Source organism: Callithrix jacchus, chromosome 1 (assembly GCF_049354715.1).
Source record: "Callithrix jacchus isolate 240 chromosome 1, calJac240_pri, whole genome shotgun sequence".
Taxonomy (NCBI): Eukaryota; Metazoa; Chordata; class Mammalia; order Primates; family Cebidae; genus Callithrix; species Callithrix jacchus.
Genome location: NC_133502.1, coordinates 215,719,065 through 215,732,772, shown reverse-complemented (window position 1 = coordinate 215,732,772; position 13,708 = coordinate 215,719,065). Strand labels below are relative to the sequence as shown.

General features: G+C 50.6%; 1 protein-coding gene across 19 annotated transcripts in view; it reads right to left on the bottom strand.

The window, feature by feature from the left end:
- TBC1D22A (TBC1 domain family member 22A) overlaps window positions 1-13,708 on the bottom strand; it is a 508,739-nt gene that overhangs the window by 358,915 nt on the left and 136,116 nt on the right. For all 19 annotated transcript variants that reach the window (XR_013524311.1, XM_078343890.1, XM_078343911.1 and 16 more), the window contains one exon: window positions 861-975. Coding sequence is in view for 18 of the 19 variants with exons in the window: in XM_078343890.1 (XP_078200016.1) it covers window positions 861-975 (115 nt within the window). In the remaining variant the exon portion in view is untranslated. The remainder of the gene's footprint in view (window positions 1-860; window positions 976-13,708) is intronic.

Genomic DNA, 13,708 nt, shown 5'->3' with positions numbered 1-13,708 from the left:
TTGTGTTCAGTTGACATGATAAAGAAAAGATACACAGTACTCACAAAGAAACAGCGTAGCCAACCTACACTGTTCCACCAGCTACAGGTAATTAATACTCTCAGAATACAGAATGTTACTAGTATATCAAAAGCAGAAAAGTGATGAAATGCCACAGAAAAGTAACTAAAGATTTGGTTTTCATCTTGTAAGCAAAATATGCCACTGACATTCTAACACATTAACCTTATCCATTTAAATGTAAATCACTGGCTGGGCACAGCGGCTCACGCCTGTAATCCCAGCACTTTAGGAGGTCGAGGTGGGTGGATCATGAGGTCAGGCGTTCAAGACCAGCCTGGCCAACACAGTGAAACCCCGTCTCTACTCAAAATACAAAAATTAGCTGGGCTTGGTGATGCATGCCTGTAATCCCAGCTACTCAGGAGGCTGAGGCAGGAGAATCACTTGAACCCGAGGCAGAGGTTGTGGTGGGCTGAGGTCAAGCCACTACACTCCAGCCTGGGCGACAGAGCAAGACTCCATCTCATCAATGAAAAAAATAATTTCAAACCATTAAAGCCGACACTGTGCTGGCCTTTAGAATTAACTACACTCCCCAGGCAAACTGTTTATCCCCACAGATTGTTAAAAAGAAGATCTTACTAATCACAACTGCAACTTCACGATTCCAGTGGTCGAGCATGTGGATTAAAGACATTTTGGAAGCTGTGGTCAACAATGAGAAAACTCTTTCTCTAAGATTACTTATCATTAATAACAGTAAACTGAAGGGCAATTTTCGATATTTTTATAATTATGCATAGTGACACACAGCAAGTCCACTGAAGTTCACGTTTAATGTTTGCGAGAAATCTTACCTAAGTACTCGCAAATGAAGACCACGAAGAAAGGCGTGACGAGGTCATTGATCCCCTGAACGTACCCGCTGGCGGGGTGGCGGATGGCCCATATAAACAAGATCCTTTCAAAAATCTGAAAGAAAATGAACGGGTGGTAAAGTAAACAGAAACTTTAAAACGCGAGCATTCTGTTACTCAAAATGTGTATCATCAGTATTTTTACACTGTTCCTAATATTAAAATTCAAATGTAAACACATATCTATTGCTTTTTTTTTTTGAGACGGGGTCTTACTCTGTGGTCCAGGCTTCAGTGCAGTGGCGCCACCTCGGCTCACCACAACCTCTGCCTTCCAGGTTCGAGCAATTCTCTCAACACAGCCTGCCAAGTAGCCAGGATTACAGGCACAGGCCACCAGCACACCTGGCTAATTTTCGTATTTTTTGGTAGAGACAGGGTTTCACCATGTGGGCCCAGCTGGTTACGAACCCCTGACCTCAAGTGATCCACCCACCTCGGCCTCCCAAAGTGCTGGGATTACAGGTGTGAGCCAAACGCATGGCCCTTAATTTTTTTTTTCAATCAAGTGTCAATTATCTTAAGTATTTATCGTCTCACAAGCAATGTGGCCCATTTCATCCGCCCCTGGCCCAGTCCGCAGGAGCTCTCTGCTCCTCCACACCCCTCGGGCCGGGGTGCAGCGGCACCTGGCCTATCAGTGAAGGGAAGGCCTCCTCGGTGAGGGAGGGTGGATGGGTGAGCAGGCGAGGGGATGAATGGATGGACACGTGAGTGGATGATGCTCTAAATTTTCCTCATAACTTAAACAGGTTTCTCGAAACCCGTGAGAGTGATCAGCATTCAAGAAGACAAACTTAAACAACTTTCCCCACTTACAAAATCTCCCCAGGCATTCAGTTATCCAGCCCAGCGGCTTCCCTTCCAATACTCCCAATACATTCAGTTAATCCTTCTCTCCGCCATCCCCTGTCCCCACTCTCTCCCATCTTCACTCATAAGGAAGGTTGTATTATACTAAGGCACAACACAATCCTGTCACCCACACCGTACACACGGACACAGAGCTGAAGACCCCCCACCGACAGAGCCCCTCCACCACCACAGGCCCAGTGAGGTACCCCCTGCCCCTCAGTCTAGCCCCTGCGCCAGGGTCTCCCCAGCCAGCACCCACATCCTTGCTGCACTAAGCCACAGCACCCTCTCCGACTGAGCCTGCCAGCCATCAGCCCACACTCCTGCCACTGCCTGGAAAGCCTGCCCCTCCTGTACCTGGAGTCTCGACTGCCCTGGCTTTCATTTCTTCAAGCATCGCTCCCTCCTCGAAGACTCTGCTGCCACCTGATCCCTCCCCGCCCTCTTTTAGGAAGAGCCAACCACTTCCCACTTTGTGGCCCTCCGGTTCCCACTCCTCTCCACTGAGTCACCGGCTGGCGGCTCCAGCCTGACCTCCGGGCTGCCTGCCAGATAAGGCCGGGTGCAGCTGCTCCATCCAGGCCTGTCCATACAAACCAGGCACAGGCACGGGAGGGAGAGTTCAGGAGCAAACCTGACACATGCATGAATTCCATCACTTCCATATACACTCAGCCCCGCAGAGCCACCTGCACTTGCACCCAGGCAACTGCATGCCTCCTGCATTGCCTACAATCCTAAACCTTACTGGGCTTGGTCCTCTCCATCCCCACAATTACCATCCACCCAGGACTTACAAAGGAGGGACCTGGGGCCGACAGGTGAAGTCTCTCAACCCGCGGAACCCTTTGTAGAGTGGCATCGTCAGCCTGCAGTCCACGCAGTTGGTCCAATAAGTAACAGAGCAACCACCTGGCACTGCAGGCACCCGAGGGCGCTGCTGGGATGAGTATACATTCGGGCATAATCCATACACGGTTTTCGTCTCAGTCCACAACTTTCTACACAGAATTGAATATTTAGCATCGAAGACTGAACTCACTCAACAACACAGTGCCATTTAAGACTTCCTCACGCACAGAAGCTCAGCAAATGATGACACTGTTATTTAAGAAAGCTGCAAGTAGCGGCCAGCGGAGCCGTGCTGTGGGCAGCCCCACGGTGGCCCCAGAGGGAGATGAACGAGCAGGGCAGCAACAGGAAGGGCCAACAGCGCCTCACAAGTCACAGCCGTGCAGCCCCTGTCCTGCCCGGCCACTGGGGCATGAAGGTAGCCCAGGGGACAGCGTGTGAGACTAGAATACAAGCAGGCCAGGCCATGAGGCAGGCACAGGATGGGGGTGCAGCTCGGCAGCCCTCAAGTCTGCTCATCAGCAAGCCTCTGAGGAGCGTCTGAGCCCCCGAAAGGGTCAGGAGCACGGGTGGAGGGGACAGGGGCCACACAAGGACAGGAGGAGGAGCAACAGGAAAAGAAATGACACAGAGGTGGTGACTCCAAGGAAGCTGACCACACAGAGTCATGAAGAAACGGGGACACTTTGCCCAACACCTCCTCACCAAGAAGGCCCAGATGTCCGGGGCCACTGACATCCCTCCATGCACGTCCAGAGGGCTATGGCAGCCAGCAGCCACCAGAACCAGCTCTGTCGCCATGTGGTGTCCTCTACAGCCCAGGGAGCAGGCGGTGCAGCACCCCAGGAGCACGCACCCTGGACAGAGGGAGTCAAGGCAGGCACCACCCAGAGCAGGGGACAGTTGCACTGCAGGGCTTGAGGGAGGGGAGGAACAGAGAGAGGGGAGGGAGAGAGACACAGAGAGCGAGAGACTGTGTGTGTGTGTGTGTGTGTGTGTGTGTGTGTGTGTGTGTGTGTGTGTATTCAGGCAGCGGAGCACCCCCACCGTTTAACAAGGCCCTCACTTTCAGAGGGCTTGTCTCACACATGCACACACGCTGTCTCTCAAGCCTGCTCTACTCATAAGCATGAATGCAGTCCTACCCACAGCAGCCTAACGGCTGGAGAAAACCTATATGACAAATAGGACATACCCAGCTTCACCCAGGGAGGATGCCAACAGGAGCCCAACTCCTCTCCCGGCGACAATGTCCTGGGATCTGTGGAACCGGAAACGGGCTGCTGCAGGGGGAGAGAGCTGAGCAGGCCATGGCCCCGGACTCAGTTCAGTAGGAAGAGCCTCCGTGAGGCCGGGTCTACGAGCTGCACCTGAGACGGACTGAGTCGTGCCTACGCACAGCCTCAGGAGAGACACAGAAAGCACTATGGGGCCGATCAGCAGCACCTAACAGGCAGGGCGGGAGGCGGCTAAGCCTTCAGTCAGCAGACAGTGCTGGAGCACTGCACAGTGAGTGTCCTTTCACAAGCCAGCCAGCAACCCTGCAATCACGTGCTTCCCCCAGTCCAAGCCAGTGTGGAGGTGCCCACCCAGCCTCCTGGAAGTGCTTCCCGGCCTGGGGGGTCAGGCGCTCTGAAAGCACACGCTTGTATTACTATGAGGAAAAATGGAGAACGCCACTTTCTTATTGACTGAAGAAAGCTACTGGTCAGTCCAAAGCATTCCACTTAACTCTGCTTGATGTCCACTTTCATCCCACTAACATGTAAATAAAGGACGGCCGGCTCAAGCGTTGAACAAAAATGACCTTTACCGAGGCAAGCAGGCTGAAACAGTGAAAAGAGGGTGCCCGTGGAGGCGCATGACACCACACACAGCCTGGCTCGCCACTAAAAGCATGTGCCACTGTAGAGGCCCGCCCCTTAGAAAATTGCAGGGAGACCTGAGGACCCCACATGCCATCACCACTAGAGGAAACCCCAAAAGGCTGTGGCACCCAACCCCTTCTCCTCACTCCCCTGCCAGAAGCCTGACCACCTTCATCTTGTGCCCAGTCCACAGGGACAGTCTCCTGGCTGGTCGTCCTGCCATCACCCTCACTCCGCATCCCGCTGAGCAGCAGAAGATGGTGCTAAAAATGTCAGGTCACCCCATCTGTCCCCTGTGGCTTCCTGAGACACTGACGAGAAAACGCATTCCTGAGCAGGCTTCAGGTGCGTGCCCAGCTGCTCCCTGCTCTCTGGCTCCTCACTGGCACTGGGTGCTCTCTCGCCAGGCCCAGCCACTCTGCGGCCATCTCAGGCCTTGGTGCCACTGCTCTTTCCAACTGGAACCCCCTTTCTCCCAACCTTCCCAAGGCTCCCACGGTTCCACCCGAGGTCTTAGTTCACAGGCAACAAGCCCCTTTACCACTGCCCTACCCAAAGCAGCAGCTCCTCCACTGGCTCCAGGCCTGGCTCTCACCCACTTCAAGGTGAGTCCCTGGAAAGGGTCTCCTCAGGACTGACTGTGGCACCTTCAGTCCTACACGGATGGCACAGAGGACTGGGAAGCACTTTGTTGCTGAATGGAGGCGCAGGTGGCTGAGGCACTCCCTGGTGCCTGGCATGTGAGCCCTCCCCTTGGTCAGTTCTCCAGGTTTTGTGCCATTGGCAGGGCCTGGGCTCATCCTGGGGGTCTGTGTGGACAGATAATGCCAGGGGTGCCTGCCTGGGTTTGTGATCAGCCTCTCCCATCTGTTTCCTCTACTGGGCAATGCTGCAGCCTGGCACCTCAAAGGCCAACCAGTCAGGACCTCAGGACCCCCACCTGTCTGAGTGGAAAAATGCACAGAAAGGAAAAGCAAGAAGTAACTCCACTGAAACGGACAGGGAAGTTAGGCACACTCGGTGAAGGAAGACTGCACAGAGGTGACGGAAAGAGAGGCTGGTGAAGGCTGAGGAGGGAGCGGGAGCAGAGCCTTCTATGCAGAAAGAAGAGCATGTGCACACACACAGAGAAGAAAACACAGAAGAGTGTAGGCACACAGATCCACACGCACACAAGAGCGTAAGCACACAGATCCACACGCACAAGAACGTAAGCGCACAGATCCACACATGCAGAAGAGCGTAAGCGCACAGATCCACACGCAAAGAGCGTAAGCACACAGATCCACACACGCACAAGAGTGTACGCGCACAGATCCACACACACAGAAGAGCGTAAGCACACAGATGCACACACGCAGAAGAGCGTAAGCACACAGATCCACACGCAAAGAGCGTAAGCACACAGATCCACACACGCACAAGAGCGTAAGCGCACAGATCCACACGCACAAAAGGGTAAGCGCACAGCTCCACACGCACAGAAGAGCGTACACGCACAGATCCACACGCGCACAAGAGCGTAAGCGCACAGATCCACACGCGCACAAGAGCGTAAGCGCACAGATCCACACGCGCACAAGAGAGTATGCGCACAGATCCACACACGCACAAGAGGGTAAGCGCACAGATCCACACGCAGAGAAGAGCATACGCGCACAGATCCACACGCACACAAGAGCGTAAGCGCACAGATCCACACACGCACAAAAGCATAAGCGCACAGATCCACACACACACAAAGAGCGTAAGTGCACAGATTCACACACAAAGAGCGTAAGCACACAGATACACGCACAACAGCGTAAGCGCACAGATCCACACACACAGAAGAGCGTAAGCACACAGATCCACACACGCACAAGAGCGTAAGTGCACAGATCCACACACGCACAAGAGTGTAGGTGCACAGATCCACACATGCACAAGAGGCACACAGATCCACACACACGAGTGTAAGCGCACAGATCCACACACGCACAAGAGTGTAGGTGCACAGATCCACACACAGAGGAGAGCTCACATACAGAGAACACATGCGCATACACAGAAAAGAGCAGGTACACACACACACAGAGGACAGCACACACAGGTGAAAAGCACATGCGCACATATACACACACGCAGGAAAGAGCCTGCATATACACACACACAGGAAAGACCCCATGTATACACACACAGAGGAAAGAGCCTACATATACACAGAGAGCCACATGCACACATACACAAAAAGAACACACGTGCACAAGATCGCACGCACAGAAGAGCACGCACACACACACAGCCATAGGCCAGGGAAGCAGCTCAGGGTCTACCTGGGAACTCCATGTGGCTGAGAAATGGAACGAGCAGCCTTTCGATAGTGACTTGACTCGTAGGTGGAGAGCTGTTTCTTTTCTCTCTGAAAAGCCTTCCTATTTCCTAGCCACAAGCCAAAGATGTGGGCTGGAGAGGCCCTGCCGGATGAAACATACAGTGCGTGCTCCCACGTCTGCCATGGGTGCCGAGCCCCTGCTACTGAGAGGAGCCCTGGGCGTGTGCTTCCCGCTGGGGAAGTGCTGCCCGAAAGCTGTGTCCAGGCCTACCGTCCCCCACTGTAGACAGCCAGCGCCCCGGCAGCTCAACTGTCCTGAATGCACACCAGCCTCGCAATGAAATCACTGCCACAAACCAACAAACCATGCAGAACCAAGCAGCCCCTCGCCGACATTTATTCTGGGCAGGCTCTCCTCGTTCTTCCTGTAATTATGGATCAAACTCACCTTCTGGCTGCTTATCCCCCTATAACGATAAGTACTAACTTAAAAAGTAAGAAAACAGCTATGATTTACATTTCTTTGGGTAGCAGCAGGGAAGAAAAGGTCCTGCAGCCCCCCTTTCTCCCACCATCGCCCCACTGCTGTGCCGGGGACACACCAAGAACCAAGATGGCTCCACCCTGTACTACGCCAAATGCAGGTCGCAGGTCCCCGGTCCCAGGTGCCCCACACGTGGCTGAGAGGATAATGTGGGCCCCACCTGCCTACAATTCACCCTAGCTCGACTCACCCCAGCCGCGGGACCTCCCATCACCCACCAGAAAAGAGCAAAAGGAGCGGCCATCCCAGCAACACGGCAGACGGGAACTCTCTTAAAATGCTACCACATATCAGCCTTGTCTAGACTCTGAGGAAGAAAATCCCCACCACGTACGATCATGGAAAAAAGATTCCATAAACAGAGAAGGCCTGGGGACATTGGAAGGTCACGACCCCAGAAGGATGGAGAAGGACCTCTGATTCCCGCCTACCCACAGGTTAGGGAACAGTCTGCAGGAAACCAGGCAGGGCAAAGCTCGGCCCCCAAGTTCAGGACGTCCCTGGCCATGCCCCAGAGGCTTTTGGCCCCAACCTCTGGGACCTCTGGCCCTCAAGTGTCCACCTTGAGAGACCTGCTCGGCTCAGTCCCCAGAGGCCCTGCCTGCCCCTACCTAGCCTGCCAGCTGACTGCAGGCTCCTCTTCCGGCTCCCGGGCTGGCTGCAGGGGCTGGAAGCTAACGATGCTGGCCCAGGGGATGACAGCTCAGGACAGCATGCACAGACCCGAATCAATCCGCTGCTTTACCAACTTGCTCACTAAAGGCTCTGAGCTCCTCTTCATGCCGGCGAGCTGTGAGGCCAGCTGACAGGATGGCTGTCTCCATCAGAAAGGACAAGAGAACTTCTCGAGGCCTGGGGTTCCCTTTCCTTGCGACTGCTGTTGTTTTCACTGACTCACCCTTTTATCTTGTGTTAAATCACTTCATATGAGGTACACCGGCGTTCTGAAATGGCAAAAACTAGGTCTAATCCCAAAGTCATTTAGTATCATTTTAGAAACTCCGTCCCAAATCACCTAATTTGCACTGTGACATCTGAGGGTCCCCACCGTCACCCGCTGAAAGCCGCGGAGGTTTTAAAGCATCTTCTCGTCCTAATAATCACCAGCAGGCAAGCCAGGAAAGCGCTCGTGGCTGAGAGCGCATTCAGACAGCATCGCGAGGGGTACCCTGAAAGTACCTTGCCATGTGATGTTCACTATGAGCTCGCCACACATCAGACAAAATGTCAATGTCTGAATTTCAGTTTCAATTGTCACTGAAAGCCTGTTGTAAGAGGTCCCACCCCCAACGTCATTGAAAGCCTGTTGTAAGAAGAGGTCCCACCCCCAACGCCAAGAGACACACGCTGTGTGACTTCCAACCCTGGCATCACATGATCAGACCCTTTTTGTTTTTGTTTTTTTCCAAAAACTGCGTGGAGCCAGTTCTAAGCTTTTGCTCTCAGAATGGTAAATATATATATATATTTATACACGTATATATCTATACACACACATATATATGTGCTCTCAGAATGGTAAATATATATATATATATTTATACACATATATCTACACACGCACATATATATGTGCTCTCAGAATGGTAAAAATATATATATATTTATATACGTATATATCTACACACGCACAGATATATGTGCTCTCAACGGTAAATATATATATATTTATACACGTATATATCTACACACGCACATATATATGTGCTCTCAACGGTAAATATATGTATATTTATACACGTATATATCTACGCACGCACACATACATGTGCTCTCAGAACGGTAAATATATATTTATACACGTATATATCTACGCACGCACACATACATGTGCTCTCAGAACGGTAAATATATATATTTATACACGTATATATCTACGCACACACACATACATGTGCTCTCAGAACGGTAAATATATATATTTATACACGTATATATCTACGCACGCACACATACATGTGCTCTCAGAACGGTAAATATATATATTTATACACGTATATATCTACGCACGCACACATACATGTGCTCAGAACGGTAAATATATATATTTATACACGTATATATCTACGCACGCACACATACATGTGCTCAGAACGGTAAATATATATATTTATACACGTATATATCTACGCACGCACACATATATGTGCTCTCAGAACGGTAAATATATATATTTATACACGTATATATCTACGCACGCACACATATATGTGCTCAGAACGGTAAATATATATATTTATACACGTATATATCTATGTACACACACATACATGTGCTCTCAGAACAGTAAATATATATTTATACACGTATATATCTACGCACGCACACATATATGTGCTCAGAACGGTAAATATATATATTTATACACGTATATATCTATGTACACACACATACATGTGCTCTCAGAAGGGTAAATATATATTTATACACGTATATATCTACGCACGCACACATACATGTGCTCTCAGAACGGTAAATATATATATTTATACACGTATATATCTACGCACGCACACATACATGTGCTCAGAACGGTAAATATATATATTTATACACGTATATATCTACACACGCACACATACATGTGCTCTCAGAACGGTAAATATATATATTTATACACGTATATATCTACGCACGCACACATACATATATGTGCTCTCAGAACGGTAAATATATATATTTATACACGTATATATCTACGCACGCACACATACATATATGTGCTCTCAGAACGGTAAATATATATATTTATACACGTATATATCTACGCACGCACACATATATGTGCTCTCAGAACGGTAAATATATATTTATACACGTATATATCTACACATGTACATATATATATATACATACATACATGGCCGATTTCATATCATTTTTCCAAGTCGGTGTTGTCAAAGTCTAGAGGGTGGCAGTTGAAAGGGGTAACGTTAAGCACGCCACTTCCTTTGAAGGTGCATCCATGGGCAGCAAGGCCCTGGGCAGCTGCCCAGCAAGCTCTGAGCAACCTTTCCCTGGTTTGCCGGGAGTTCCTGCCACCCCTCAATCCCAGCCACTATCCAGTGCCTCCACTGCTGCGTTAGACAGTCGCAGCTAGAAAAGAGGTCGGCTAAGACTCTCCTAAAGGAAATTCCTTTCCTCTTCCCCCCACTGAGCTGCCTCGCAGCAGTGGCCCGGCCCAGAGGAGACAGGCTCCTGTGTGCTGCTGCTTACCCTGCCGGGGCAGCGCAGGGAAGACTCGGCAGCTGCAGTCCACTGAGGGGGCCTCTCCGTCTCCCCATGCCCCCAGGACAGGGCCGAATTCCTCAACCTCCCTCAGGACACCTCTGGACCCTCTAGACTCAGCCTCAGGGCAGTGACCAGAGGCAAGGGCTAGGCTGGAAGTCCACTGAAGCGAACCAGGAAGAGCCAACAGGTCCCCAAATTCAAGCGGCAAAAGCCAGAGGTACTGAGCCAAGAATCTCCGATAAGAAGCCTAGCCAGCCAGAGCAGCCATCACTGCAGGGAGGGCACCAGGCTGGCTCAGTGCAGGGAGAGGTCCCGGTCCACAGCATCCCTGAGTGCAGCCGCCCCTGCAGGCTGACCCTGCTCTGCTACCATCCTGTGGGTTCTCAAAGGGGATCCCCTTCGCCTGCATCCTGGGACGCCTGTGCCATTGCACTTCACCTCGGCCCTTAGCCCCGGGCACCCACCAGGCCGAGGCCTGTGCACCCTGCAGGGCATGAGGCTGGGCTGCAAAGCCCCCTGAGGAAAAGACCCACAGAGACACCAAGTGCACCAGAGAGGGGTCCACGGCCCAATCGGGCCAGAAAATAAATAAATCACAGCAGGGAAGTGAGGCGGCCCCAGCGATTTGGCACTGCCCTCCAGATCCACATGCCCATACTGCGCCTCCTCGGGCTGTCTTCTCCAATTCTCTCAACTGCCCTGGAATGCAGTCGGCAGGACACAAACTGTGGTTTCACTCATAACTTCACATGATCTCTCTGTGTTTCATGCCCGTCTGTCTTCATCCCTCACTCCGACAGAGCACTGCTGAGGACAGACACATCTGAGTCTCCGGGTCACCCACGTGCCCACCAGGTGTCTGCTGGTGTTCTTCGGGGATCACAACCCTTACAACTTTGTGTGTCAGAAATCCACGTTTTCCTTGAGGTGGTCGCAGGAAAGGTGAAAACAATGTGCCCACTCACACGGGACTCTTACCGGAGGCGAAGAGCCAGCTCAGTGGAAGGGCTGCTTCAGCAAGCAGCGGACACGGCGGGGCCCTGTCCCAGGACAGCGACTCCCATTGCAATGAGCCCGGAAGCAGTGACGTTATCTAGCAAAGGGCCATAAAGAAAGGGTGCCCCGTGCGTGGCTGCGTTTAACAACACGGAATAATCTGAAATGCTTCCAACAAGAAAAACCCCTGGGTATTCTCAGCCACGGAAGGTCTGGTCACCTTCTTGAGACTCACGTCTTTGCCGGACGGTGGGAATTCATGAAAAGTAGTACAAACTGTAAACTCTTCCCAAAGTACCCTTTCAGCAAGTCAGTTAATACTCGGCAACAACAAGTATGGTTGCTACCACTGGCTACCACCAGGGCTGACGAAACTTTAAAGAGAGGCACTGCCAGTTTGCTTGCCCAGCCTCCGAAACCTGAGTGCCACAACACACCTGCCACTCCCTAAAAGCCTCAGCGGCACTGTCCCACGGAACTCCCGGAAGGGGCTTGAGGTCCCCTGCTAGAGAGCTCTGTCTTCACGGAGTCCACCTAACCAACACCCCGCATGCCTCCGAGGCAGGCCGGGAGCACCAGCAGTGCAGCGCACACGAGGGAGCTGAGGGACTGTGCGCACTAGGAAGGGAAACATGCTGAAACTGGAAACGTTGCTGTGCTCACATTAACTTATAAAACACCTCATTTCAGAAATTTTCAAATATCAGAATTCTACCATACGCATCAGCAACGTGACTTCACAGCATACAAAGCTCCATGGAGATAAGTTCTGTGAGAAGAGAAACAAAATCCCGAATTCTACAGAGATGACCTGCGGGATTTACAACCCTCAGTAGGCCCAGAAAGAAGAAATTATTTACAACTCAAGATTCTGCAACGTGATTCAAGCAACATTCCCCACATGTGAATTCTAACATCTGCCGAACGAAACCAAAATCAAACTGGAGAAATCTAGAATACGGGTTAAAAGGCAACACTAAAACTACGGACTCTATGTTTACAACCTAATTAATAGGTAGAACCCTCCGAAACAAGCAGTAACGCCACATTCAGTGTGTGAATCACTCAACATCCACCTCAGTCAATTACGGTAACTTACAGCCCACGTTCTGTGCCCACGTCAGGTGTCTCGCCGGGTTAGCAAAACACAGAGGTTTCATTATATCCAAAGAAGTAAGGACTGAAAATAAAGAATACTTTCACACAAAGCATCACAGGGTCACTATTACCAGAGAAAACACCAAAACTGGGAGTGTTACACGTCAGAGCACAACGGTCAGAGAGCCCTTTCCAAATGAAAGAGAAGCTGGCTCCCACGTCTGGCAGCGCGGCACATGGTGTCACCACACCGATCCCACACGCCCGGCACGGCACTCCAGGGCCCAGCAAGCTTCCTCCTGAAATGCACCTTAAAAATCCGTCATGGCCAATTTGGATTTACTTCAGGAATACAGAGTTGGGTCATTTTGGCTTTGGGAAAATCCAATAAAGTTTACTACGTTGACAGATGAAGGAAACAAAAACGCATTACCTCAGATAATGGGAGGAAAAAGGATCTGATAAACCTCCACAACCATTTATGATTTTAAAACTAAGAGCAAGGCACCTTCCTTCACATAATAAAGATTAAAATCACAAGTCAATGGTGCAATTTTTCCCTTTAAAAGATTAAAACATTTCCCTTTAAAAGATTAAAATTTTATCTTAATTTTTAAATATTTAAAAGATTAAAATTTTTCCATTTAAAGATTAAAATCACAAGTCAATGGTGCAATTTTCTCTTTAAAATCAGCAGTGAGACCAGGCTGTCTGCTTTCCCCACCAAAATTAGTACATGAAGAAGGTTTATAGAAAATTTATTTTGGCTGGGTGCAGTGGCTCACGCCTGTACTTTGGGAGGCTGAGGTGGGTAAATCACGAGGTCAGAAGTTGAAGACCAGCCTGGCCAAGATGGCAAAACTCCGTCTCTACTAAAAAATACAAAAATTAGCCGGGCATGGTGGCAGGCACTTCCAATCCCAGCTACTCGGGAGGCTGAGGCAGGAGAATTGCTTGAATCCAGAAGGCGGAGGTTGCAGTGAGCCAAGATCATGCCATTGCACTCCAGTCTGAGTGATAGAGTGAGACT